The sequence below is a fragment of the Pezoporus occidentalis genome, unplaced genomic scaffold (genome assembly GCF_034315485.1).
Source record: "Pezoporus occidentalis ecotype Australia unplaced genomic scaffold, CSIRO_AGI_Poc_V1 ctg36, whole genome shotgun sequence".
Taxonomy (NCBI): domain Eukaryota; kingdom Metazoa; phylum Chordata; class Aves; order Psittaciformes; family Psittacidae; genus Pezoporus; species Pezoporus occidentalis.
Window position 1 is genome coordinate 3,351,844 of NW_026915591.1, and position 26,388 is coordinate 3,378,231.

Below are 26,388 nucleotides of genomic sequence, written 5' to 3' on the forward strand. Positions count from 1 at the left end.
AGCATGTGTAGTTTCAACCAGGAGTTGCAATTCAAGATCTACCCCAAGCTTTAACTGCCCCCAAGACTTTTGTACCAGTGCATTCAAATGGCCAGAATATAGCCTGTATCTATCTCTGAGGAAGACAGTACAGCCTGTATGAGTGTCCTTGAGGATAAAGATTGACCTTCAGAATTCTTACTACTTACAAGATAAATACATGGATCCAACACGTTAATTTTGAAAATGAGCACATTTAATGTCCCATCCAACTGGTCCCATGTATGTGTTCTTCCCTAGCACCACCGATGCAGTTATACCCAAGACCAGCCTTTGCTAGTTCAGCCTTGTGCAATGCCGAACCCTAAGCACGATTTAAAGGTGTATCTGTTGTATATTTGGAAATCAAACAAAATAAAACCTTCTGGCACAGTCCAAATATTCCAAAGAGCCTAAACCAACAGAGACCAAAAGCCCCATTCTTGTTTCCTCCAACATCACATTCTCTCAAAACCCACAGCCCTCCACTCCTGGCCCTCACCACCCCGACCATACTCTGCACATGCACCTCTTGAACCCATACCTTTTATTTCTATCTTTTCTCACATCTTACTTTTCCAACCCAGCCCTCAAACTTCTTGCAGTCACCCTAACTTTTCACCCCTGAGCATCTGGGGTGGGTTGATGTGGTGGGTGGAGCCAATCTGGAAGACCATGCTAGGATATATCAGAAGCGGAGGAGTTTAGCCAGAGATTGGATTGCTTGTGCTACCCATGGCCACTATCACCTTACTGGAAACACAGCAGTGCCTTCCATGACCTTTGAACATGAAGACTCCCATAAGCCTTGTTTGCAAACCTCTACTAACTCAATATACTAATGTCCTGCTCTACCACTTGCAACAGAGAGCCTGTGCATACAGGGAGTGAAAGCTTGTGATACCCCTGGTGTTCCTTGCTAAGTCTCGTTCATAGAGCAATGCTATGAGAAGTGATGACAGCTCCATATTTTGTTGTTTTCTAATAAGCTTCAAGGGAAAAAACTACACTGATATTTCAAAATATTTTGGTGTGATTCTATAGATGACTGAAGCTACTTACCACAATACTGTACATTCATGGGCTAAGCTGTGGTCTGAGGTACACAGGCTGTAAAGCCCTTTTGTTTCTGATCTTCATTTCCATTCAAAATGAAGAGCAGCTGGAGACAAGCTTGAATAGTAAAAGTGGCAAATTTGTGAGGTGTTTATGCAGGTGAAACCTGGGAAGCAGCTTACACTGTATGGGGGTGGGGGCATTAAACCATTCTTTTCTCTTCAAAATGTTCCTTGCTAGAGGAACCTGGACATTATACCACATCACTTGTGCTTCAGAAGTCACCTTGTCCTGGTTCAAAGGTGGCTTAAAGAAAATATGCAAGCGTATGGGTGTTTTGAAGACTACCACTAGCTAAGTTGTTCAGGTGGCTGGAATTAGGTGGGTGCTCAAGACTTTGAGCAGTGTCTCTCATCCTCTGTCTCTGGGTAGTCTGAGATGCTGATACTCCCTTTCTGGAGAGGAATCGGAGAAATTTCTGAGGTGGGTGTCTCAGCTGGGAGTCTTGTTTAGATGTAAGGACAGATTTGGACCAGGCCTTTCCAGGCTGGGAATGGGCTGACTAATGTAAAGAAGACAGCTGTGTTTTGATCTGCTTAACATGGTTTTGCCTTTCCAGGAAGATAACAGGTCTACCTGCTAAGTTTGAAATCCAGCCCAAATGACTGTGCTGATTTGAACTGAAACCAGTTTAACTCGGGCTTGGGGACATGAAGTAAGGAGTGGCATGCTCTTGGGAGAAGAAGAAATTGTTAGAGCACCTGCAAATGTGTCTTTTTTATACTCTAGGGCTTTAAAATTTCTTCTCCATGGTTTCACTTGTACCTTTCAGAAACCTTATGAACTTGCTCCTAAGTGGCTGCCTTTTAAGGAGATGTTTGATAGTTACTGGAGAGACCTGCCAGTGCTTTATGTAACTCTGGTGTCTGTTTCTCTACCCTGAAATGAATGCTCATTGGTAGATTGATGTGAAAGGTGAATACTGTAAAGTTTGGTTTAAGCTTTTCAGAATATTTGGGTTTTTTTCCATGTTTCATGGTGCTTCAGCAGTATTCCCCTCTTCCTCTAGCTTATGTATTTGCCTCAGAGCTATTACTAATCTGTTTTGTGCTTCCTCTGCTCTTTAATATTAAGCTACTGAGAGCAGGATCATAAAACACATCAGTGTCAGGGAAGTCCTGGAATTGGGAGGAGATAAGAATGATCTAAAATTCTGCAAGCAGCTAATCCAGTTAAAGAGAGTCTGTCTGCTTCCCCATAGCTTTTGCTATCTCCCTGCACACTTTCAGATGGCAGCTGGCTCCTGTCCCTGTCCTGGTGGGTTACAAGTCAGTCAACTGTAAGCTTATCAGCCTTTCCTTCTCCATATGGGCCCAGGGAAACGTGTGGCAAGCCCATGTGTTTGCCCAGTGCATCTTCGAAAACACCAAATGTGTTGTATTTCTTCCTGGCTTCTCTTAATATATTCTTTTCTCAGACACAGAATTAAAAGATGATCCATCAGTGAACTTGCAGATGAGCTTCCTGGGATGCCAGGAATCAGCAAAGTGAGGCTGCTGGCACGAAGAAGCCTGGTAAGACTGGCTGGCACTTGCAACCAATGCAGGATATACGGTGTTTAGGTAAAGGTGAGATATGTCCACTGATGAAAGAGTCAATAGCTGCAGCACCTGAAAATGGAAGGAGGAATGATCTCTATTAATTTCTTCCAGGCTTTCTTGCTGCTCAGCACCTTTACAGGAGAGAGTGGCAAAAGCTTACCCTCTGCCTTAGTAAGGGAAAGTTACAACGTTACTGAGAGTGGACTGTCCTTCTCCACAGATGCATATGGAAATGGGAGTTGACTGTAAGCAGGTACATGGGCTTGACCTGCTTCTCTCTCTTACCTGAGCTGCCCATTTCCTTGTCTTTGGTGTTTGCTTGGAAGTGAACCATCTGTTGGTGTTCTCCTCTGGTCAACGACTAATCGAACTTCAGGCTAGCAAGTCAGATGCCTACAGCTTGCCACTTCTACAACTCTACTTTCTTCTTTGTATGGGTAGCTGTTACTGAGGAAGGATGAGCTCTGCAGAGCCAGGAAGGGCACCTGAGCCCCTGAACATGCTGCAAGCCCTGCTATCTTCACCACCTCTGTGGTTTCCACAGAAAGAGTGCTAAACATGTAAGTTTGCCAAGTGTCTAATCAGGGGGCCATCAACGTGTGCGTGCAGCGTGTGTAAAGTTACACAGGTGGGCAGGCACGTTGATAGTGTTCTCACCTTCCCTTTCATTCCTGCTCTGCCTCAGCCAAAATGCCGGGAGATGCTGAAGGGACCAGGATCAAAAGAAGAAGGTGAGATACAGATGCAGAAGGAGTCTATCTAAGGAACCCAAAAGACAAGGTAGCCCTGTGCTGACATGTTTCATTGCTTTTTCCACCTGTCTGCCCCTTAATGAGCATGCAAGATAAATTTCTCATGTTCACTGAATATCAAAGTGATTCAGCCTCAAGGTTGCAATTTATGCTTCCCACGGCCCTTTTTGTTTGAGCTGAAAAATAATTCAGTCCAGTGTAGCTAATCATCATTCACAGTAAGTTCCCTCTGCATATATTTTCCTTTATGAGGGAGCTTTAAAGAGGATATTAGTTACATTTTCACTTCTTTTTTACAGGCTGCTAATTTAGCTAAAGTGATGTGAGGTATCCCAGACCAGTCCAAAAATATCGATAATGTTTTATAGATGCGGGAAAAAAAATATATATATATAACATCCAGGTGGAGTGACTGGAACAGCAGGTGTCTTTACCCTAAATATTCTTTGTTTACCAAGTTAGGCATGAGGCCTTAATCTAATTTCTCCTTGTTCCACAGACACTTGCTTAGAGAAACCACTATCCACACGACTATTAGCCCGCCATTGAGTGAAAAAGTATCACCTTTGGCGCAAGCTAAACTGAGCTATTACCAGCAGAAAGTCAGTTTAACTTGTCAGTTCTCAGCAAATTTGCAGCACTTAATTAGGGAGAGGTGGAGCTTAACTTTCTTAGAAGAGCTCATTTGAGGAAGCTCCTCTTATGTTCCTTCTAGTTAGAAATTTTGAATCCTTCCTCACCAATCTCCCCTCTCAAAAGCTAGACAATTTAAAACTTTTTCAGCTGAAATACAGAGATCTGACAAACTACGGAGAGCAAAACTATCAAAAAGTGTACTCCAAGTTTTCATGCCAGCTTATAAAAACTAAAGGGGCATAAAATTCTGATACTGCTGGTGTCACTTTTGAGCACCAGATGTTGAGAAGTAAGCTTAAATTTTAATTCTAACATCAGGATATGACCAAGAATCTCTCTTCATCTCAAGTGTTTTAACTCGCCCACTTTCCCAACAGCAATCACAAGTCTATGACTCACATACTATACCAATACTGCAAATTAAAAGAAAACGTTGTTCCTACTGCCATTCAGCCAAAGGTACTCCCACAGCTCTCCAGTCACAAGAGACTTGAGTAAGTCTGCCTTCTAGAGTGAAATGCTGTGGTCTCTGTTATGCAGGATGAACTATGGTATCATAAGTTTTACAAAAACATCAGAAGCTGCTAGAGAGTTGTGTACCTCGAGTCTCTGATATGGTGCAATGAGAGAAATTATGAGTGGAGCAGATAAAATTCTGAAGTATAACAGAAGATTTTGAGGGCACCTTCAGAAGCAGGTGGTAATTGGTAGCATTAAAAGGAGAGGTCAGTACTCAAGTTTCCCAAATATCATCTGGTTTTCAACTTTCCATACATAAAATAAAAATAAATAAAATATGCAGAGGATGCTAATGGACTTTGCTAAAGTTCTTTGGTGGTGTAGTGGTGAAGTCTTCTGAGGAGACCCTGGGATGCCCTATGAAAGAAACTGGATAATCTTAAAGCTTATGAAGAATAAAAATCAGATGATATTTTGCATCACAAATGCAGAGTTGTGTCCTGGATTGGTAACAGCAAATTCTCTTGTTGGCTAGAAAGTTGATGTTTATAAACAAATATTGATGAGAAAACCCTGGTCAAACACAGTATGACAGTGCTATTAGGGGTGTCCAAGGGAATGTAGGTGCCATTACAGGAATGGAGTGGAGAAGAGTTTGGTTCTGTTACTTTAGCAAAATAAAGGCTGGGAAGGGGGGATATAGCTGCTTTTTACATGTACACTAGGAGTAAGCACCAGGAAGGTTAAAGGCTGTTTAAGCTGGTCCTTAATTAAGCAACTTAATGATGACACAGGGAAAAAAAATACATTCATGGTTTTGGTTTGGAAATTAAAATTTATTATTGGTCAGAGAAATTAACACTAGCTCCTAAATAGGAGCTAGAAACAAGCATTGTGAATCTCAGTTGTTCAAGGTGCAGGAAATAGATTACATACAATGCCAACTGCCTTGTTGATAAAATAAGCAGATGGCAGTTCCCCATGTGGCTCCTTTTTTTTCTTTTGTGCTGAAAGTGAATTTACAAGAGATGGTTGAAGGGAGTTATGCACATTTTTTTCCCACAGCGTTTATTGCACTAGCACATTAACCAGTAGAGAGTCTCCATGTTTATCTATCAGGAAGAGAATATTACAGATGCCCATCTGATGTGGCCAAGTAGATCTACTGAAGTCAGAGCAGCTCTCTCAGATCCTATGAGCTCAAAATTTGTCCTGTTCTCTTTGGGAAGAAAAAATTGCCCTTGTCATTTATTATTAACTGGTAATCTTTGTGATCCCAAGAAATGTATTCCAGGCTCAGCATAGACATCCAGGCCTCACTGAGGCCATCGTTAGGCTTGCGTTCAAATTTCAAAGGTTTATCAATTCTTGCAAATACACATAGGGCTTCATGCCTCCTCTTGCTTCCTGGGAGTTAGCAAGATGCTAAAAGAATGACTGGCCTATGAATCCTGTTTGCTGCGACGTAATTTTGTATGCAGGGAAAAGGGTAAGCAGATTAGATTCAGGTTGTGATGGATAGGTTAATAGAAGTGAGTGCAAGCAAAACAGAAGTTTTTTTTCCCGGCATAAGTAAACAGAGGAGGGAAGTCTACTGGAATCCCCTTCATAGTTTTTTACTCTAATGAACTTGTCAGGAAGAAAATGATTTATGAGACTTATAAATTTCTTCTTCACGCTGAATATGCATTTGCTTTATCAATGTTCGGACTGTGAGTTGTAGTAAAGGAGAAGGAGGGAGCCGCTCCTCCTAGCCAAAATTTCCTCTGCTTAATCAAATCTAATATCCTAGTAGCTTTTGTAAGCTAATGCTGCACTGCCCATCTACTCTCACCATAAGGCTGGGCAAGGATTTGACTTTCCGGAACTGCTGATCAATGCAGTTGCTAAATTTACTTCAGGTACAGGGCAGCAATAAATTCTTATAATTTTAGAGCTAGAAATCAAACCACTTATTAGCTTAAATGTCCTGCAGCACTTGTAAACCCATCTGAGTTTATGACCTATTCTTTGATCCTGTGTGCACTTTAGATGTCTGTACCATATTTACCACCCTCATCTTTGACAGGAGTTTGAAAGCAACATCTGCAAGCAACATCTTATTGGGCTTGCGTAAGTCAGGACAGGCAATTGAAAAGGCCTGTCCTAGGAGAGGAGATAGGATCTTTTGTGTAAGAGCCACTAGAAATTTTCTGTTAAGTGTTAAAGAGCTTGAAGTCCTCTGCAGCTCTGCAGAAGTGCTTTAAGTTCTAGTGAAGTCCTGTCTTGAAATATCTTCTGCAAAAAAAAATTTACAACAATGGGACCATAATATAAAAATCCTCAACAACAACAACAACAAAACCAACAAAACAAAAATCCCCACCAAAACAGCAAAACCACAAAACCAAAAACCCCAGGAAGAATGGGTAAATTTTCTATCTAGAAATGCTTAATTATTTGAAAAGGAAAAAATCTATATATTTTTCTCAAGTGTAATTTCCAGTTGAGGGGCTAAACTCACCAAGTGAATTGAGAACTCGCCCCCATTACTTTGATGTTATAGAAATCAGTTTGTTTACTTGGCACAGAGGTGCCTGAATTTCAGTTGCATACGAAACTGCCTGCACTCTGCAACTACTGAGTTCAGTGAGGCCTGACTCCTGTTTAAGACTTGGAAAGATTTTCAAGAAAACAGAGCCCTTCCCTTCTTCCTAGCAAAGAGTTATCTTGTAATTACTAAACTGGCTGTCATGCAATGAACAGATGACTATTTTAAGCCAGATAAGATATGTCTTCTACTAGTCCAGGTTGATGAGCAGATCTTCTACTAGTCCAGGGATTAGTATGTTCACCCAGATAGTTGTATTCTGTCAATAGTGAAATGAAGACATGGATCTATCTGAGGGATAACTAGAGATACTGTGTGTGTTCAAACTGTAGAAGAGCGTTACCACAGTCTACAAGGCAGTGGACACCGATTGCCCTCATCTCCTACAAACACCAGGAGGAAGAGAAGACACACATCTTGCTTTTGATCAGGACCTGTGTATGTACCCAACATACAGGATTAACAGCAGATCATTTAACACATGGCTGTTCTTGGCACAGTTCAATTTCCAAAGCAATTTCTCAAAGTGCTGGAGGTGAAGGATGATAACACCTTTGCTGATTGTCCCTTGCTGAGCCATAAATTGACACTGATTGTGAACGAGGAAGGTCTCTGGTAATAGCTTGACCAGGTGGCAGCAGCCATAAATATGTAGGAAAGAAAGGGAACATCTCCTGACAAGCCTGTTCTCTCCAGAGCAAAGTTGCAGCACTTTTTATTAGTCACTCCTTTAGATAATTAAGAAGAGGTGATATTATCCTGCTGATTATTTGTCTGTATTAGAGTAGTTCACACAGAAATAATCGACCCTGCTACCTGATATCCCCTCATACAATCACTATTTTATCTTCCATTTTGATGAAAGGATATTTGTTCTTAAAGCCCGTTTTTACAGTGATAACTGTAAAATAGCTGCCTGCATTTAAAAAGATCTAGAGAAAAGCTTCAAAATGCAACTCAACAGCAGTCTGCAGGCCTGGAAAAGCAAATAAAGAATCTAAGCTTTATTACTAATATTTTAAAATCTTACATGTTTTGAAAGGTTGGTCTCCAAGGCCAGAAATTATCAAGTTCAACTGCTAGGACCTAAAAGTACTGTATGCGCTCTGTTTTGTGAGATGACTATTTCCTATGTTGGCCAAGACTCTTCTAGGTTTATTGTAATCTTTTGATATAATCTCGAAGTGATGCATTAACCATGATGGAGGATAGCCTTGAACCAGAAGCACAGAGGTTGCAACAAGGAAGAAAATTCTTGATCAACCAACCACTAGCCAAAACTGACTTCTTCTTCTTTCTCTTTTTAACAATTTGTCTTTCCTTGAAACAACTGTGTTATGTGTGATAATGAGAGACCTTACAGCAATTAAAGGAATAGCATCCTGGCTGTTGTACCCATGGATGTGATCTGTGGAAGGTGGTCAGGTTTTCTCCTGCCCAGGGCCTCTCTCAGGTGCCTGTGGACATTGTGACTTCCTCATCAGCACCACTGGGAGGCTGGCCTGGGTGTGGGTTATTACACCCCTTGTAACCACCTGAGGTCTATCGGGGACAGTCCCAGCCTGATAAGCAGGAGGTCTGTCCCTCTGCCCCGGGAAGAGAGGATGGAGCACAGCTGTGCCCTAGGGCCCTTGTTGCCTGGCAACAGCAAGGTCCAGCCACTTTGCTGAGGGTCCGCCTGGTAGCCATGATGCGGCCTGCTCCATCACCACAGCGCTCTTGTTCTCTGCGGTGGCACCGGCCACCCTCACCGCCCGCAGAGCTTGGGTACGTGTGCACAGGGCCTGGGGGCTGCTGAGGTGCCTTCTGCCCCAGCGCTGGGAGGGAGGGCTGGTCTCCTTGGGACAGTGCTGGGTTGGCAGAAGCAGGGAAAGACCCAAATCTTGTATTGTACATATATTTTCTACTGTGGGAATGTGTGGGGCCAGGGCTTAATAGGGAGGATGGTTATTATTTTACCTTACCATTTTTTGTCATTTTAAATATCTGCTTAAGAAAACATGGCTAATGTTATCCTCGTGGCTGCAGTGTCTGGGGGCTTTCTTATCCTGTTTACCTGGTTTGCTGGAGTTAGTGTAGAAGACACAAAATCTGAAGGGAAGAGTCACTGCAAATGTTTGATGGGGAAGGGCCATGTGTGGGCCATGTGTTTCTAAATGAGCTGGCTGCCATGGTTATTAATGCATTTCCCCCTTGTCTCTTTGGTTTTGCTATCACATATGGGACCATCTGGTTCCTCTGTGGGACTCCCAAGACTTTCTGGCAAGCACATGCGTGAAGATGTCTAGGGTTTTTCCTCTTCAAGCCTTTCTACTACATCTTATTTCTAGAAACCCTGCTTAAAAAAGTTTTTGTGGGCAGTCTCTACCTGTAACACAAACCTTCTCACTGTCACCAGTGCTGACACTGCAGCACAACGTTGAGAAAAGTCCTGCTTCAACTACAAGTCTGGTGTCACATGAAGAAAGCAAATGCACTTTGCATGGTGCTTCAGGAGTTGTGACAGGTGGTGTGAGACAGATGCTTGAGGTCCCCTCAGCCTCTGAGGTGAGCATGTGGCATGGCAGAAAGAAATCTAAACTATGTTTAAAGCACAAATTCATCCCCCTCAGGTCCTGAGAGGTTACAAGCCCTTGAATTGTCCTGAATGTTATTTTTTTTCCTGTGTCATATCAGACAAGAACCTGTTTATGGAGATGTTGGGCTTTCTCAGAAGATAAATGTGACCTATAGAATCACATTTATCACAGTTTCTCTTGTAAGAAATATAGCCTGCTTTCAGGGTAGTTGGATGGATTACAGAAGTGCAAAACTGGAACAATTCAGCAATCAGAACTTGTTGTGAAGAAGATCAAGTAACGACTAAAACCAGAATAAATTTGCTTTAGAAGGAAAGATTAATCATCATGCAAGAGAACGATTGCTTCAAATGTAAGCAAAGAAATTGCACTATGAGTAATGAAGTTAGCCAGACAAAAAAGCACCAAATAAACTAAGTACCAAGAGATGCATTTCAAACAGATTTTATATGTCTCTGAAATACTCCTCTTTGAGAGCTAGGAACAGACATGTATTACAGCTGAGCAGCCTCTAGGGATGGATTCCATGCTGCTGGTGGACACTGCCTCTGGTTAGCATTTCACATTTTCCAATTTCAGAACATTCGAAACTTTCCATCGCTGTCAAATCTGTTTAATGGAAAGATATTCTTGTCTAACAAAACTGGTCTATTATAGATAGCGAGGATTGGCCATAGTTTATGGTTATAGACGTATATCACAAAATATTCACTTCTGGAGGCCTCAGCTGTCAGACTAAGGACTGTATGGAACTAGGGCCTGAGCTTTCCTGTTACATTTGAGATTGGTTGCAGGGCATTATCTCAACTGCTTGGTTTGAAAGGCTGTATGAATATAATGTCCCTCAAAGAACTTATACCCTAGAGGTCACAAAAAGGTGTACACAAATGAGACAAATGGTTTGGGGTGACATAAGCTGTAGCATAAGATCTAAGATGATGTGGAAACACTTCACCAGTAAATGTCTGTGGTCTTGGTACTCTGCCCTCCTGGCCACTGTAAGGTTGCCGTTCATCCCAAAAGAGCCAGGGGGGTTGAGGAAGGATTCAGGTGGACAAAGCAGTGACTATAGGTTTTGAGAATGTGGTATGCAAGTAGTGCTCTACTGTGCTGGGAGAATAAACTGATGCTGTTCCGCAGCTGGAAGTTTGTGCTGAGAGGCACTGAATGAGAGATGGCAGGAGGGATGAAAAATGGATAGCTGACAATTGTTTGCATATCACCTTGATGAGACAAAAGGCTGGCTGGATTTTGTAGCAGCATGTAGGGAAAAACGCCAAGACTTTTCAGAGGCATTTTTAATTTTTTTTTTTAAATAAAAACTCTGTATTTGGGAAACCTGTATTTCAGTACTTCACTAATGTTAGTTCAAGTCTGGCATTTAGTTTTGGTTTTATAAGAGGCATAGAAGGCAACTGAAAATGTCTGAATGCTTTATCTCAACTTTTTTCTGAAGGAGATATTTCATCTAGGAAATAGAGGTTTTGAGAGAGCAAGTACAAAAGTGGAGAGAAAATTAAATAGATAAAAAGAAATCAAAAGAGGGTCTGGAAGAGAGAAGATCTCAAGGACTGAAAAAAAGTCTTCACAAGCAGAACTTATATTAGATATTAATACTGATTTTCTTTTATGCCCAAGATGCCTTAAATTCTGTTGTTTATGAAAAAAATAGCTCATAGTTCTGTTGATTCTAAGATGGTAAAAAGACTGTGGTTTCAGACTACTATCATTAGAAATAATTGTCTAGAATTATTACGAATTTGTGAAGCTTGGGCAAATTCTGCTCTTATGCCACCCACTCTGCTGTTTGCCACATACATAGGCTTGTTTTCTGCCATCTCTCCTGCTCCTAACAGAAAGTTACATACTGGTAGGTGCTCATCATCAGGCCTGAAAACAGGCAAGTAGGGCAGAAGCAGAGGCTGCACCCGACCTTTCTTCCCATCAACTCCAGATAAAGGTCCTAGTGAAATGGGTCAGCTGCTAGTTTGCAAACAAGTTAGTATGTCAAATTAAAACGAGAGCTCGCTGAGTGCCTTGTCTTCACTACAAATTCACTTATGCCTGGATTTACAAATTTTCTTTTCCCCCCTTTCTGTGAGGATTTAGTCTCTGTTACAAAATCAGTATATAAAAAATTTCATGCCACTGTAACAGGTACAATAATCTTTTGGATGAATTCAAATCCTTGCAATTATTCTTTGAGCTCAAGATAAATTAAATTTAACAATACAAAGAGTAGCTTCTGGAATAATGTAAATCTCACTTCAGGCTTTGATGAATCCGGATTAGTATTTTTGGTTGGAAAGAGACATAATGAAGCCATGACTGCTTTGAAAAGTTCTAAAGATTAGCTACACCCTGCTTAAAGGGAAATTATTTTGACCCATAGCTTTTACTTCATCTTAATAACCTCTGTAAACTTCTCTGATTTACTCTTTTAAAAGATTAATGCTGCAGATATGAATTTGGACGGATTTTGTGACTGAAAATTTTACCAGGTCCTGTGGACTTCATATGCCGCTCTTCCATCTGCTTTTCTATGCACCAGAAAGAGGAGTGTGAAAGATGCTGACCTACTTTAGAACAAGGGAAAACAGATTTAGCAAATAATTAGAAAATAACTCCTCCTCTTTCAGAATAATTCTTGCAGAACGATGGAGCAATATTTGAAGATTTAAAACTACATTCTAATTTCATTTAGAAAAACACTTGAAAAATGAAGATATTTCATTCAGTGGGGAAACTGTGCAGTGTCTTGAAGGTACTATTGCTGCTATTAAGAAATTGGTAAGAAAGATCTAGTATTTAGTTTCCAATACATGGGAAAGGATTAGTTGATAACCATGTAACTACTCTTTTACACTATTAGAAGTGTTCTCTTGTGTGAGTTACAGTCTACCTTTAAGAGAGAGACAGGCAGTTTGGAGTGAAGTTGGTGGGTGCTTGCATGCACTTTGCTAGCTGCAGAAGTCTGGCTATGATAGAACAAGCCAACCTGACTAGTTTAGATACACAGTTGATCCAAGCCTTAGCTCACCTGCTGGTGTTTTGATGCGGGAGCAGTAGATGCTGTTTACACTAGGTATTAGTGACATTTTAGGCATATCCAGACTTCTGTTGAAGTAAAAAGAGAAAGGATCTTACGTCTAGCAGATTAAACTGGGACTTAGGGTTGAAATTTTGTTCCCAGGTCTATCGTGTCTTCATAGTTTGTGTAAGAAGTATAATCTCTGACCTTACAGTGACTTAGTAGGAACATCACAAAAATCACTTGAAGGTAAAGGCCTACTTATGTAGAGACTTTTACGTCATAAGGGCTTTAATGCCATCAAGTGCAAGGGAGAAAAATCATGCTTCTCTCTCAGGGCTGCTGTGAGGATACACCCGCTAGTGTTAGTGCATTCAGCAGATGGTACAGACTTCATCAGGCAGGTGGTTTGCCCTATGACTAGGTGCAAAAGGATTTATTTTTTTTTAAGAGTTTGTTTTTCCTTGAAACAATTGCATTATGTGTGATAATGAGAGATGTTACAGCAATTATGAGCTGAGGATGGCTGTTCATAGGTAGCTAACTTTTGCTGTAAGATTTCTGGAGCCATTAAAGCCAGAATGGCTTCAAAGACTGTTTTAAAAGTATCTCCATAATGTATTTGTTTAGGTAGATGTAAATCTTGTAAAACTTGACTTTCTCTCTCAGGAGACCTCTAAATCATCAGTTTCAGGCCATCTCTGCATTAGTCTATCAGATGATTGTTTTATGTAATGTTCTGAAATCATAAAGTTTTCTTTTTCTCTGTTTCAGCTAATTGAAGATGTAACCCATATGAAATTAAAACCTTCTACACATTTATTTTACACCTCTAAATATTTCATCTTCTCAAGGAAATGAGAATAATTTATATGCATGCATATAGAATTTGCTCTAGAGACAGTAAAATTCAAAAGTGTATTTTCTTCTCACAGTGTCTCAGCTGGTGATTGCAACTGCTGGCGAAACCAAAGGAGAAAGATAGGAGTGGTTTTATGCATAAGTTGTGATGCCAAAGTCAACATCCACTTAAGAACCGATTTCCCAGACATTAGGGGCTTTAACTCACCTACAATTCTCAGTCTTTCAGATTTGGGATTCATTTGTTGGAGGGCTTCTCCCACAGTCCGTTCAGTCTGTTTTCTCTTGCTCTGTCTTCACTCTAAAAGTGACCCTTATCATACTATTAACCATGAACCAGAAGATTACTTTCTAGCATGTCTCAGGGCCAGTTACAGTCTCCCTTCTTCAGCAAAGCTTCAGGACATAGGGCAATGCAGTTCTCTGTTTCTTAAATAACACCTTTTGTGCACAGTGGCAGAAGCTGACAGTTGAGACCTTCCTGCCAGCACAGCTTTTATAGCAGAGATGTAGGTAACAGACTCCTCAAGATTGTTGCTGGTCAGAAGCCAGCAGTTCCTGGAGATGCATAGATTTGTTCAGCTACCTGTAGAACAAATTAATTGTTATTTCAAAGAGTGAAAGAAAAGAGAAAAGAGAGCAAGTAGGAGGAATGGGAATGATATAGCTAGGCATGGAAAATACCCAGTATCAACTAACTAAAAAAAAAAAAAAAAAAAGAAAAATAATGGTTTCGTAAGGAGAAAGTGCTTTTTCATCTGTTGTACTACTTGGTTCTCACTAGTGGATTTTTTAATTGGCAGGAAGAAATTCGAAGACATACCCTTGAATGCCTAGAAGAGGAGACTATAAAAAACAGCAATCTTTGCTTCAGAATACAGAATTTTTCAGGAGAGAATATTGAAGAGATGACAGGTAGTATTGACTTAAACAGCTCTAAAAACCTCCCCTTAAGAGAACTGAATTTTCTATGAGTTTCTATGAGTTTCTGTGAGCTTAAACAATTTGAAGTATTCTATAAAATAAATCTTACTGCTAAAGGTAAATCACTTTCTATAATAACTTATTAATGGATGAAGATAAGTGTTTGCTGATGTATGATACTGTGAGGGACTATTCTCTCACATAAGTGTATAAATTAGAGATACCTGCACTGGAGACCATGCACAAGCACTACAGGAATGACTGGAGAAGTGCAGCATTCAATCTGGATCCCAGCCATGCCACAACCTTTGTCTGATCCTTGAGATGGAGCACTTGAGTGCTCTGTGCTGCAAATTCCCCTGTTCTGAAGCAGGGGATGCTTATCTGATGTGACATTACTTTTGGGTGGAGTTCATTTTGCAAATGATTATCAACTGTCTCTTGTAGACAGTGAAGAGAAAGAGGCGTTTCTAGGCATAGAATCATAGAATAGTTTGGGTTGGAAGGGATCTTCAAAGGTCATCTAGTCCAACCCTCTTTTAATGAGCAGCAGCATCTACTAGACCAGGTTACTCCACACCCAGGCACATCCAGTCTGGTCTTGAATGTCTCTAGGGACAGTGCATCCAGCACCTCTCTGGACAACCTGCTCCAGCATTTCACCACCTTCACTGTAAAAAATGTCTTCCTCATGCCTGGTTCATCTCACTCCATAATAAATGTTTTAAAGCAAGTCAGAAGGATCATGGGCTAGAACTGCTTCTTTCTCTCCACTGAAGGGAGGCTAAAGCCTTAGGTCAAATGTAGGTATCTGGATGAAAACAAACTTTGAGCTCTATTTCTCTTTTTTTTTTTTTTTTCTCAGATATGGCTTTACTTTTAAGATGACCAAGGCATATTCTGCTATCACCCCTCTATTTGCACTGTAGTCGTAAAGCAAAGCAGTCAGTTGATCTAGATGAATGCTTGGATTTCTTCTTTTTTGTGAGAAGTAAGGAAGTTAGAGTTTTTTATCTAGCTAACCATGAGCTAAGTATGATTGTTAGTGGTGGCACAGGAGGAGGGATGGCAGGGTCACCAGGGAGAGTAGGACTACTCCTTTTAGAGTATGATGGAGTTAGATCAGCTTTAGGTTCATCATGAAACAGCAAACAGAACTTCCTCTTCCCCTCACTCATCTCCTTTCAGTGTCTTTTCCTTTTCCCCCCAGATACATTCTATGTTTGTTGATTACTTTCTTGTAGCCGATTTCCTCCCTCACTTTCTCTTTGCCTACAGCACGTGGTTGCTGTGCAGTTAGTTGTTTATACTAGCTACTCCCATTCTGCACTGCCTAAGTGTGTTTGCATGGGTGGATGCACAGTAATGTTACTCTTCACTCAGCAGCTGAAAAGGTGCTGTGGTACAACACCCATGCACAGAAGAGCATTATCCACAGAGCCTCTTCATGCAGGCTCTTCACTTCCACACAGCAGTGGCTCTTCTGGGAGAAATGCTATTCAGTTTCAAGCCAGGTGATCCTGATTCTTATCCCTGGCTGCCAGAGCTGGTTGTGCAGATCACTGGGGGGGAAAGGAGTAATTTTTATCAGTTCACTATATGTTTAGGAAATTTCTTAGACATATAGTAAGAAAAAGAGCAATTATTCTGTGCAAACGCATCAGGCTGTCTCTTGTTGGTAAATGCAGTTGACTCAGGGAAAATGTGATAAGATGAAACTATCAAAATAAAGTATGCAACTTCAGGGATATTAGTGTCTTAGAATCACAGCTGTCCCTTTCCAGGTGACAATACTAATAGTAGTGAATTAAAGATTATGGATCAATCACTTAATGTACTATTTTCTGTATGTTTTGTATTTACTTTTTAGCTCTTGTCACTGCTGCATGTGCATCTAGTGCTGCTAGGATACATCAGCTGCTGTCTGCATTGGAAAGCATTGCTTATAAAATTGAATTACTGACTGAGAAGCAAGCCCTTTGTGAAAGACAGAATGCTGAACTGTGGTATGTATTAATTTGAACAAGCGAAAAATAAATACTGACAAGATGATTAAGGAGAATTGAAATGTTACCAAAGCATGGTAAGTAGTGCTTGGCCTCACCCCTGCAGCTTGCCACAAATGTTCCTAGGCAACTCTGCTGCAGCAGCAAGACTAATTTTTAAGATGTCTTTTCATGAACAGCAGAGCCTGCCCGCTGCTGCATGCCCTCTGTAGCCCAGATAAGCTCGCTTAGAGAAAACTGTCTGCAGCTTTGCTTCTCACACTTGCAAGGGAGAGTTTTCTCTTTCAACAATTAATGTTAAGGAACTACTACAGGCAAAATTCATAGTTTTCAGTTTAAAAAGAGGCAGGAACTCTGAATTAGCAACTGTGCTAGAGATCCACCTTCCTTTTCAAGAGTTACCCCAAGAAGATATAGAGAGCTGGGAGATATTTTTCTCCCTGCCAGATTTCATGTTACTGTCACCTTCTGCCACGCTGCAAGAGCTGTTCAAAAATAAATCACAATGTATTTTCTTAAGGGAAGCGCGCCTGCTTTCCTTGTTCTTTTGGAACTTGCAAGCAGCCACTCCATTTTTACTGAAACGTGTGGAAAATAATCACATCAGAAAAAGTAAAACTTTTTAAAAGTTACAATACAAATAACCGAAAGCCATTTCATTGGAATGGAAGGTCTTAGATGGTCTTCATCGCAGGTACCAGTGCATGTCATGCATGTATAGCGCTGTAACAGACTGAGCTGATAATGTGTGTGTAGGCAAGTATTTGTTTCAATGAACATCTGAACCAAGTCTTTGATCTGAATGAATGGTAGGAAATATACTTTTCATCTGTTGTGGTATTTTTTCCAGTAAGGAGCAAGAATATTTGCAGACACAGCATAAAGAAAGAGTAGACTTGCTGAATGAAAGGATGGCAACAAAAGTTAACACAAATGCTCTCTTAACTGAAACTTGTGATAAAACAAGAGTGAAAGAAAAAGAAATAATCAGTACAAAGGCAGCATTAGCAGGACTTAAAGAAAAAATAGCTGAAAAAATGAGTAAACTTGAAAAAGAGAAAGAAGAATATGATAAAGAGGTAAAGGTTTTGAAATGTAATTTTTTTAAAAGTTTTACAGATATAGTGCCAAAAAAGGAAATTGCCTTAGAAATTATTCCAGATGTTGCATTTTTCTTTCTCTTATGGAGCTAACATATATTTCCACAGCATCACAAGCAGAAAAGTGACTCTGACACTGGGTGCACACATGCTTTTTTGATTTCTGTATACATGTGATTGTGTTTGTGGTATGAATACATGTATGCATACACCCACAAACATGCCACACCAAAATTGCATGGTATATGAAATTTGTTTTCTAGCAGCACATCTAAGAATGTCATGCACTGGTGCTTCTTACTAACTGTGGGACAAATAATCATGTACCAGGAAATCAATCCCCCCAGGCAAACTGCTTAAAATAAAGGTACCTATATTTTCCAGCAAGCTCTGAGATAAGGTTTTACTATTTTTTTATATTCTGCTTTACTTCCAGTTGTGTATATTTGATACTTTTCTAAATGATAACATAAAACAGACGATCAGATTAAAAGAAAACTTTCTAGTAGAAAATATGGTATAGTCATGTTCCTATACTGGAATAAAATCACATGAAATTTTGGCAGATCAGGTACTAATCTGCATGTTATATTAATTGTTTCTTTTTCACATAGAATTGTCATTTGGTACATAGCTGTGGCTTTTCAGAAACTTATTTTCTTCTAGTGTAAATTTTGTGCTTATTTAATTTTAGAAGGCTTCAAATGTTTTATTATACACTTTAAACAATACATAGTACATTGCTCTATTAATTGTATTATTTTCAATGTAGAATACAGAAATGAAAAAATTCCTTGAATCTCAGGAGGCAAAAACATCCCAGAAAAAGCATGAATTTGAGAACTTGAATGTAAAATCTTCAGATCTGCAGCATTTGATAAGTCTGAATTCAACAGTAAGTTATATATATAGAATTGTTTTGGTTTACTAGGGCAAAGATCAAAATTGAATCATAAAAAAAATTATCAAAATTGAAAAATAGAATGTCCATATAGACTGTTTTTACCAGCATAATAAACCAGCCAGCTACTCTGTGCTGGTCAAGCTATTTATCGGGACATACAGGGGGTATTAAAAAAGTCTTGGATCTCAGTCATCCACATACTGCTAGTGGAGCTAGCTGGAGGATGAGCTGAAAAAGAGAAATTATAATCACAGATATTTAGTGGATGCAAACTATGATATAAGGAGAAGACACTGGGAGAAATTTAGGGAAGACTGTTCAGATAGTGTGAAAGAGTTTGCACTGGGAAAGTGTTGTAGAAACTAAACTAAGGAGACTATATTATGTTCAGCTGCCTGGGAATTCATTCAGCAACATAACTCCACACTGGTGGACATGACAATTTTTTGACACGGAAAGTCAAAGCTAATAGACTGAAAAAACACCCAGGCTTTCTCTGTCTACCACCTATTTAATATTGGTTTCCAGTTCAACCCTGCCTACGCTAGAACTACTTTTCCCTTTTATCAGGAATAACTTATCAGAGAAAATAGGGGAAGATCATTGTCTTCATCTTTCCTTTTATGATTTCTTGTAGCATAAATTCAAACTCTGTGCATCCAGTTTAAGATCTGCTGAGTTATCTCAGCACTACTGAAAATAACCATACTGCAAAAGTAATACTTGTGTAAGGAGTTGAGAGAAACTGAACTGTAAAACATAATTTTCTGCCCTAATCTTGACAACTTCTGTTTCAAGCACTGCTGCCTTGACGATAAAAGTCCTTTCTGTCTGAATATTAGTGAAAACTCAGAATTGTACCGGAGTTAAATCTGCACTGAGGTTCCCTTAAATGACAGATTTCATTGGTTTTGGTTTTTTTTTTAATTTCTTTTCCTTACCAACCTGCATTGATTTTTTTAATTTATTTTTTTACCTCTTTAAGTGGTAAAATAAATACAGCCTTACCCATTGCTTCTGAGAATTCATTCTTTGCAGGCTGTAGTAATTTTTACTTTGAAATCTCAGTGACTAGAAAATAGTAGAGTTTCATGTGTACGTTAGGAAATTAAAAAAATAAAAAAAATAAAAATAACAGACCAGTGGCAATGAAGTGATTCATTATCTGCTGTTTTGGAAACTTCACATATTTTGACATAGTCTGTTGTATTTTTATAGGTTCTACTTGATGAAGAAATTGCCTTAGAAAAACTGAGAGAAGAAAGCAAGCAAGTTGAAAAAAAGCTTGGAATTTAGAAAAAACAGATATGCTGGCACTCTTAGAACAGAAGTAAGTATTAAACTATTTGATTCGATCTTTTTACTAAACCTGTATCAGTGTTTTCTGAGGGAATCTTTCTACTGGCTTCAGTAAAGACTTGGAGGACAGTTGGAGTTAATCTAAATTAGCTGTTAGGAACAAATATTCACAAATGTGCCCTTTGGAAGAGGGTTATACTGTTATTCTAACAATATGTCTGGTTAGGAGAGTAGTCATTACTCCCTGTATATGCTGTCATCATCCTATCAGCTGGAATACTTACATTTGCTATGGCACAGAGATTGGTTCTTCTTCTGTATGTTACCCGAGATGCAAAGTATCACAACTGATGTGAATAAGCAATATAATCCAAATATCATTCTATGGACCTCTCTATGTTACATTCAGGGAACTTAATATGGAGATCCTCAATTTATCATTATCCAACCTAGGTCCATAACTGCTTCTCTTCTGACTATGCCATAGGCCTTCTGAAAGGTTGTATGACCAAAGTGATGGGGAAAAAAGTTGAGACTCTTCCTGGTGATTCAAGCTTTTTGTTTCAACCCATTTCCCTTTACAATCTGAGCTAAGAATCCTTACAGAGAAAAAAAATATGAGTTCTTGGAAACTTGGGTAAAATTATTGCTCTGAATTCTACTATTTTTCGTCATGGCAGAACTAATTCATTAATGTCTTCATGAAATTAATGTTACCATTAATTAACAATGTAATTACTGTAAAAAATGAGCTGCAGCTAGCATCCGGCTGTGGCCCTTGATCCTGCAGACAGTTATAAATTGCTTATCTTTGCTCTCCTGAAGTTTAACTTCAGTAAAAATATTGGTGCTAGGGATGTTGACCACACTCATGTTTCAAGAGTCCAAACAGTTATGATCTGGTGATGACCATAGAGGTGTAGGCTGTGCTGAGTTTCATAGCCCAAGCATACCAAATACGCTGTCTGTGTTCTTTTTTTGCTGCATTTTTATAGCTGCTCAGTGTTATGGATGTCTTTATTTGTTTTAGAGCATTTGTCCTTCATAACTTATTTTACTATTTGATGTAGCAGGTGAGTTAGGCTGTTAAGACAAAGAAAGGATCTGGTCAATGTATTTTTTTTTACCTTCACAGTGTTTGGCACATACTCTCAAAGTTTGTCTACAGAAAATATTGTCTTTCCCCACAAGTCATTCTTGGCTTGTATTTTGAAATCTTGTAGTAGAAAACCTACTAGTTCTGTAAGTCCTTACCTTCTTTGTAGGGTTTGGTAGTTTCTCATCAGATATATCAAAGGGAAGTAATTAATAAAGATGCTTGAATGGAATACAACTCAAATATATGTAGATATAGCTTGCATTCACATGAGGGGTCTGAAAGTAAGAATGCATGATTTTTTAATTAATTTTAAACATGCGTATTTTGTTAATCCTCTCCTAAATGTGTCTACATTGGCTTTGTTTAATAGGATTCAGCTTGAATCTGAATTATTGCTTTTACAATCAAAAATTGCCCAAGAAAAGGAGCATTTCAATAAGGAACTTGTAAAAGTAAGAGATTTTTTTTCTTATTCTGGCTCAGAGATTTTACTAGGCCTTGTCTTGCTGAAACACTCAATGAGGACAGACCTGCAGGAAGTGTGACATGAAGTGCTTTAGGTGCTTTGATTTGCCTGTGCCTCTGTGCTTAATGAGCGTGAGCAGGGACAAGGAACACAAACACTTGCAGGACATGAGAACTCTACCTTCTACTCATGCTTAGGAGGTCATGCTGGATGTAGAGGCGAGATCTACTCTTCAACTGAGGCCACGGACTGATGTTAAAAGACTTAAGGGGCACTGAGAAGTGGGCTGAGCTTGAGGGTATATATAGCTTTGTGTGCTGGGATGCAAGGGTTTATGAGATTAGGGGATATTGATTTGGAAGGAGTATAAAAGAGAATGGGACAGACAGATGTATGTAGAAAGATTGACGAGATTTGTTAACAAGGATGAAGTTGAGATGGGAGGCCGAGCGTGCAGTTTTGATAGTCATTCTTGACGACTTGTTTCATGCTTTTTTACATTTTTTTAGCTCTTATTACATATGGAGAAAATCTAACTAGTGGTGGCTTTCCATCTGCTGAACCTGTGAAAGAATGCCAGCTGCCTGACATCATTGTTATGTAGATGTTATACACATCTATTGGCATGGTTTCCTTGTTGCGTTCCTGACCTCTCCTCTGAAGGTGTACATATCAAATAAAATGTTGGTCCATTAAAACCTCTGCCATATTGGCATTAGGCAGCACTAGCTGGGAGCCACATTCTACCCATCCCATGATAACCCTTCCTGCTCTTCTACTGAATTCCTACCATCAAAAGCCAGAACCACAGCCATCATCTTCCTATTTCCTTTTTCTCTTCCGTCTTCCTGCCCTTGCATCCTTCAGCCATGACCAATGACTCCTGCTTTCCTCCATCTTGATATGGAGTTCTCACCGTCCCAGTGTTCCTACATCATCAAGCCTTCCCTGTTTCCACTTTATTGCTCTGTAGTCCATACAGTGGAAGTCACTACCTCCAGTTGGGGCAAGGCACCATGTGTCTGGGAGCAGCACACAGCTTGCAGACTGTTTCAAAGTGGCTGGTTTAAATGAGGCAATGGAAATGAGGATACAGAAACAATCTTGATATAATATCCATGTATGTTAATTACATACATGCTGTGAATCTTGGTTCATTTTCAAGTTTTTTGAGGTTTTTTTTATTAAAGGCACTCTAGAAGTATAGAATATTATTATAAGGTAAAACAGAGACAGAAATAATAATAAGCTAACATCTGTGGTCCTTATTTGTAGACTAAGGAAGATCTATGCAATGCTAAATACCTGAATAAAAAACTGAAATTAGAAACTGAAGCTCTGCGCCAAAATTATGAACAAGTACTGGAAAAACAGCAGCTCTGGACTATAGAAAGAGATGAGGTAGTGGCAAAGTAGGTTTTACCCCTCAGCTCTTGAAGACAGATATTTTAAGTTTGTGATTTCATTACTAAGGCTTTTCTTGCTGACAGAGTATCTAACTTACTTTTTTCTTCTGGTAGATGGGAGGAATTCTCTTTTTTATTGAAGAAAAAGTTTAGATCACTGGAAAATCTTGCGACGAAAAAGAAACACCTAGAGAAAATAATTAAAAATCTCGAAGACAACCTACTGTATGTAATCTTTAAATACTGACAATGGTAAATGTCAGTTTGCTCAGCACTTCAGCTGATTAAAGAGATACTGAAATAAACATTCAGTAGGGAAGTTGAATGGGTTTGTAAACTGTACTAGTAGGCTGTTATGGATTTTCATGAAACAAAGAGGTTAGCTGCCAGTTACCCTAATTTGATCTGCAGTTTCTTACCACCAGCCAATGAACCTACAGATGATGAAGGGTATTGAAGCAGAGCAATATGTAAAACTTCACAAATAGTTGTGACTGTGAACTGCGTACTGTGGTACCAGGTTTGGGACCAAGCAATTCCCTGTTTGTTATGGTGGCATCTAAGAAAATCTGCTTTTACTCAGATAAATCTAGTAAGCAGAGATTTGCCCTGTGCACAGAAGTGTTCTGAAAAAGGAAATCATTGTCTTGTGTAGTCTAGGCAGAACAGTCTCCTTGTGCCCTATGAATTAGGGCATGGCTGGGAGGAGTGTGGCCAAAGAACTACAGCTCTCTATTAGCCTGTAGTTGGTGGAAGAGATTTGGGATTTTGCTGCAATAGGTGAGGACAAGCCTGTGTGTTCTGAGCCCAGATATCCTGCTTTGGATCTAGTTCCTTTATTTCCTAGAGAATCAGGAGAACAAGGCCTTATGTTGAACACTAATAACGAATTTCTGTCTTGTAAGAAGGTTAATCCTGAGAAAAGGGAGAGCCTTTCTTTTTTTCTCTGCTGGAGTGTCATTCTTTGCAAGAAAACGTTAACAGGTTCAGCCGATTAATCTTACATCCCTCAAACCTAGGAGAGCCAAATATATTCACACACTCTGTGTTTTGAGTGACACCAATAGTGCTGGTTCTGTGGAACTTTTTCACAGTGTGGCACTGAAGTGGCTGCGCTCCTAGGGTCTACCTGCTACTTAAATCCTTCTGAGGAATGATCTGTTATTGTGGAGTTGCCCTACTTATGGATATAATTATAATTAAAAAGTAAGAAAATAATCCCTCACCTCTGTTTTCATACTGAATGAGAAAACATACAACACATTTACTCTGCTTTGTAGGAAAAGCATTCTCATCTTGACGAGTGTCTGATGAAGAGATATTGTTGCCATGTAAATGTGGGATGAAAAAAGTAAGACTATGAGGTAGCCACACACTGCTAAGAAGGAGGTAGCCATGCACTGCTAAAGAGGAGGAAAATTTGTAATTCAAGGGCAATGGAGTCTACAGTATAAAACTAAGTTAACAAGATAAGAGTGAAATAACCATTGGGCAGGATCTTGATGCTAATTGGGTATCTACACTAATGATAGTAAATGAAAGATTTGTAAGAGCTTTCTCCCAGTGTCAATCAGCTCTTAATTTCACGCTTTTAAACTAGACTACATGGAACTGTACAAAATGCATTGCAGCTCTGGCCTCTTAGAACAACTGATTGAAAACTCCCTTCCCTATCCCAGTCCCTATCCCTGTACTTTCCTACATCTCTGTTTTTTGTTTGTGCCTAATTATCTTGTTCTGTGCATTTTTACTGACTTCACAACATCTTTCTATATCAGACTCAAAATAATTCAATTTCAGTGTACATCACACAGACCTCGTGGTCACTTTAACAGGGCCACCAAATTTGAAATCAAAATTAAGATCTCATGTTAATTTTATTTTTTCTGGAAGTAATATGCAATGTATTCAGAATCTTACCATTCATTTTACAGGATTGGCCAATTATTTATTTCTTTAATGAGCAACTTCAAATTAAGTCAGTCAGATATCATTCAAAGAGGACACTCTTGAGTTGATTAAACCCACTGAACTGAGAAACCCACCAAACTGACAACAGTGAATGTAGTTTTGGAAAGTATGGAATAGAAGTATAATTCTTCAGGGTTTTCTATGAATTATCTGAGACATATTCTGCAAGTAGTAAATTATTTTGCAGTGCTGGCTTGATACATTTAGCATTGCATTTAGAGCAACAAAACCTTTGGAAGAAAGCTCCATACTTTCTCTTTGTAAATCCACATGGGGTTTGGAGTAGGTGCTTCCCACCACACTTCTGTCTTGAAGGAGTGAGTATCACTGATTTCATACTGCCAACCTTTTTATTGTTGAACTCTCCTAGAATGGGTGGAATACACATAAAGTTCATTCATTTTTGTATTTATCACATATACTAGAAAATACATACTAAGAAATTAAAATAAATTGATTTGTCCATCTGGTCACAAGTTCTGCTTCTGAAAATACTTTTGTAGTAATTGCTACTAATACATTTGAACAGTTGTTAATTTCTGAAACATCTGGTTTTGTCTATTGCATTATTTTATTGCTTCTGGCTTGAAAAATATACTCCTGGATTTGCCTTGATTCCTAACAAGAGCCTCTTCATTTTAAACTGATGTTTCCAACGTAATGTGCTAACATGCTACAGTATGTGTAGGTTTTTGAGATGGGACCCATAGGTACCATATTGCCTCTCTCCAACTAGTGCAAGTGCTTAGCACGTTGGTCAGTGGGAAGAAAATTTTGGAAAACTGTACTAAAATTTTGACATAAAGTAAGCACTGTCCAAGTCTTTAGCATTATTTCTCAAAGTTTACTTTCCTCCTCTCCCCCCTTCCCCGACAGAAATATAAAGAAGAGCTATGCAGAACAGCTGGCATCTCTAGAGCAAGATTTGAAGGCAGAAAATAAGGCAAAACGAGAAAGTTTGCACTATATCTTCAAAACAAAGCAGTGAATTAATTAATTACTGCATCTTGATGTTGCTATTACATCAGAGATATAAAACCAAAGCCTTACTGTGTAAATATTCAGTGATATAATGACAAATAAAAGCATATCTCCTCAAGTATATCCATGGTTTCATTTGAATTTTATTGCTTTATTGCCAAGTGGTAAGGGCCACTCTAGTTACCATGTAAGTGGCTTTTAATCATTATGACAGCAAATGTTTGACCTGTTTTATTTTATAAGCTATTTGGGATTTTCCCAGGATATGTACGCTTACATAAACTGTAAAACTGTGGGGTTTGGGGGATTGTTTGGTTTGGTTTGGCATGGTTTTTTTTCCAATCATTTATTCACTATTTATTGTTATTATTAAATTCAGTTGATGTTCATTGGTAGCTGATGCATGGTAGCTGATTCTGCACTTCTGAGTCAGTGAGAACTTTGTCATTGAATTCAAGGAGAAAAAAATAAGCATTGCAGTTCACTGCTGTATCAAGTGCCCACAGCTCCAGCTGGAAGTATGGTGGTTTTGTTGCTGAACACCTTTCAGAATCAGGTCATTAGACTGGTGGTATCTGGAGTTCCAGATGTTATATAGACAAACCCTTTGACAGGGTCAGTAAGAATGAGATAACTTTGCATTTTCAGT

At 39.2% G+C, this 26,388-nt stretch overlaps 1 protein-coding gene across 6 annotated transcripts; it reads left to right on the plus strand.

Annotated features, from left to right (window-relative positions):
• The first annotated feature begins 8,289 nt into the window (after positions 1 to 8,289).
• Positions 8,290 to 26,134, plus strand: LOC134169874 (putative autophagy-related protein 11). 6 transcript variants are annotated; one of them, XR_009967043.1, is made up of 11 exons: positions 8,295 to 8,688; positions 12,396 to 12,481; positions 14,387 to 14,498; positions 16,378 to 16,513; positions 17,364 to 17,592; positions 18,386 to 18,508; positions 19,736 to 19,847; positions 21,286 to 21,367; positions 22,657 to 22,782; positions 22,902 to 23,012; positions 25,635 to 26,134. XR_009967043.1 is itself a non-coding variant. In XM_062630779.1 (8 exons), exons 4-8 carry the CDS (start codon positions 19,825 to 19,827, stop codon positions 25,744 to 25,746), a joined length of 465 nt encoding a protein of 154 aa, XP_062486763.1. In that variant the 5' UTR covers positions 17,070 to 17,207; positions 17,364 to 17,592; positions 18,386 to 18,508; positions 19,736 to 19,824; the 3' UTR covers positions 25,747 to 26,134. The 6 variants fall into 6 exon arrangements, 2 of the variants coding, with proteins under 2 accessions (XP_062486763.1, XP_062486764.1); XR_009967041.1 differs by having other exon boundaries at positions 8,508 to 8,688; positions 22,657 to 22,793; XR_009967042.1 differs by lacking the exon at positions 8,295 to 8,688 and adding an exon at positions 9,010 to 10,043 and having other exon boundaries at positions 22,657 to 22,793.
• Positions 26,135 to 26,388: the final 254 nt, after the last annotated feature.

Excerpts from the sequence above, each read along its gene's own strand:
- LOC134169874 (XM_062630779.1), top strand. The coding sequence starts at position 19,825 with ATGCTGGCACTCTTAGAACAGAA. Across the intron at positions 21,368-22,656 it reads TCAATAAGGAACTTGTAAAA|ACTAAGGAAGATCTATGCAA; the intron begins GTAAGAGATTTT and ends CCTTATTTGTAG. Across the intron at positions 22,794-22,901 it reads AGAGATGAGGTAGTGGCAAA|ATGGGAGGAATTCTCTTTTT; the intron begins GTAGGTTTTACC and ends TTCTTCTGGTAG.